At 38.0% G+C, this 1,699-nt stretch overlaps 1 protein-coding gene across 1 annotated transcript; it reads right to left on the minus strand.

Moving 5' to 3' along the window:
- Positions 1–412: 412 nt before the first annotated feature.
- On the minus strand, positions 413–1,489 carry LOC145592239 (uncharacterized). Its single transcript, XM_081648692.1, has 2 exons — positions 1,290–1,489; positions 413–863 (listed from the first exon to the last, which is right to left on the minus strand). Exons 1-2 carry the CDS (start codon positions 1,487–1,489, stop codon positions 413–415), a joined length of 651 nt encoding a protein of 216 aa, XP_081504818.1.
- Positions 1,490–1,699: the final 210 nt, after the last annotated feature.

Genomic DNA, 1,699 nt, shown 5'->3' on the forward strand with positions numbered 1-1,699 from the left:
CGGAAATAAGTGTTTGACTCGGGATTTCGGGTATAGTACTAAAGGTTAAAAATCCGGTTTTTGGTTATGACAAATTTTTAACATGACTCGTATAATTAAAAAAAAACCTTTATAAGCATAATTATAAATTATCTTCGTAAAATCATATGAATATTTTGTATAATAATAAAATATTTTGGAAAAAAAAATCCATAATTAATAATTAGTAAACAGCTTAAAATACGGGGCATTACAGTCTACCCCCTTAAAAGAAGTTTCGACCTCGAAACTTGAGTAAAAAGTTGGTTAAATAATCCAAGTTAGTACAAATTGACTCATACACAACCTAAAATAACTCGAATTGACTCAAAAACTAACCAAAAAGGGCAAAAGTGCGAAACTCTATCGCATTCTACCCCCCTTTTAAAAGGAGTTACGCCCCCGTAACTCGACTTCTGACCTCAGAAAACAACTCTGGATATCTCTTTCTCATATCTGCTTCGGCTTCCCTAATAGCTTCCTCAGTTTTATGGTTTGACCATAACACCTTGACTGTCTTAACATTCTTGTTCCTAATGCTTTTCACTTTACTATCCAATATCTTCACAGGTCTTTCCTCATAAGTCAAGTTCTCGTCCATCTCGATGATTTCAGGCTGTAAGACATGGGAAACATCTAGTACATACTTTCGGATTTGGCTCACATGGAATAGATTGTGAACTCTTTCTAGCTCATTATGCAAATCCAACTTGTATGCTACCTTTCCCACCTTTTGGATGATCTCGTAAGGTCCAATGTACTTCGGGCTTAACTTTCCTCTTTTCCCAAACCTCGATACCTCATCACTCCCTTCATCGGAGATATTCTTAATAAAACTTTCTCGCCTACTTCATATTCTTCATCCCTTCTTTTCAAATCTGCAGAGCTTTTTTGATGATCTTGTGCAGCTTTTTATATTCTATTGAATCATCTTTACTTGTTTCACCGTGTCTTCGAGCATTTCTGGCCCGAGTGTAACAGTCTCACTTATGTCGTTCCAACATATTGGGCTTCTACACTTCCACCCGTACAAAGCCTCAAATGGCGCCATCCCAATGCTTGCGTGATAACTATTGTTGTAGGAAAATTCTATCAAGTCCAAATGATATTCCCACGAACCCTGATACTCCATAACACATGATCTCAACATATCCTCTAATGTTTGTATTGTTCTCTCTGTTTGACCATCGGTTGCGGGGTGAAATGCAGTTCTCATCAACAACTTAGCCCCCATACCCTTTTGTAAACTTTTCCAGAAGTTAGATTAGAACCTTGAGTCCCTATCCAATATGATGTCCTTTGGCACACCATGGTATTTCACTACGAACTTCACGTATGCTCTTCCTAATTTATCCATCGACCATGTACTCCTCATGGGTAAGAATGTCACAAACTTAGTTAATCGATCCACTATGATCCAAATTGTATCATTCCCCGTTCGCGTCTTTAGTAGAGCTCCCACGAAATCCATTAATATCGAATCTCACTTCCAACTAGGCACCTTCAAGGATTGAACTGTTCCTTGTGGTCTTTTATGCTCAATTTTGACCTTTTGACAAGTCAAACATCTAGACACAAATTCTGCCACTTCTCTTTTCATGTTCGGCCACTAGAATGTCTTCTTCATGTCCTTATACAACTTATCCCCTCCGAGATGCATTGAATAAGGAGACCTATGAGC

The sequence above is a fragment of the Chenopodium album genome, chromosome 18, assembly GCF_948465745.1.
Source record: "Chenopodium album chromosome 18, dcCheAlbu1.1, whole genome shotgun sequence".
In the NCBI taxonomy this organism is placed as follows: domain Eukaryota; kingdom Viridiplantae; phylum Streptophyta; class Magnoliopsida; order Caryophyllales; family Amaranthaceae; genus Chenopodium; species Chenopodium album.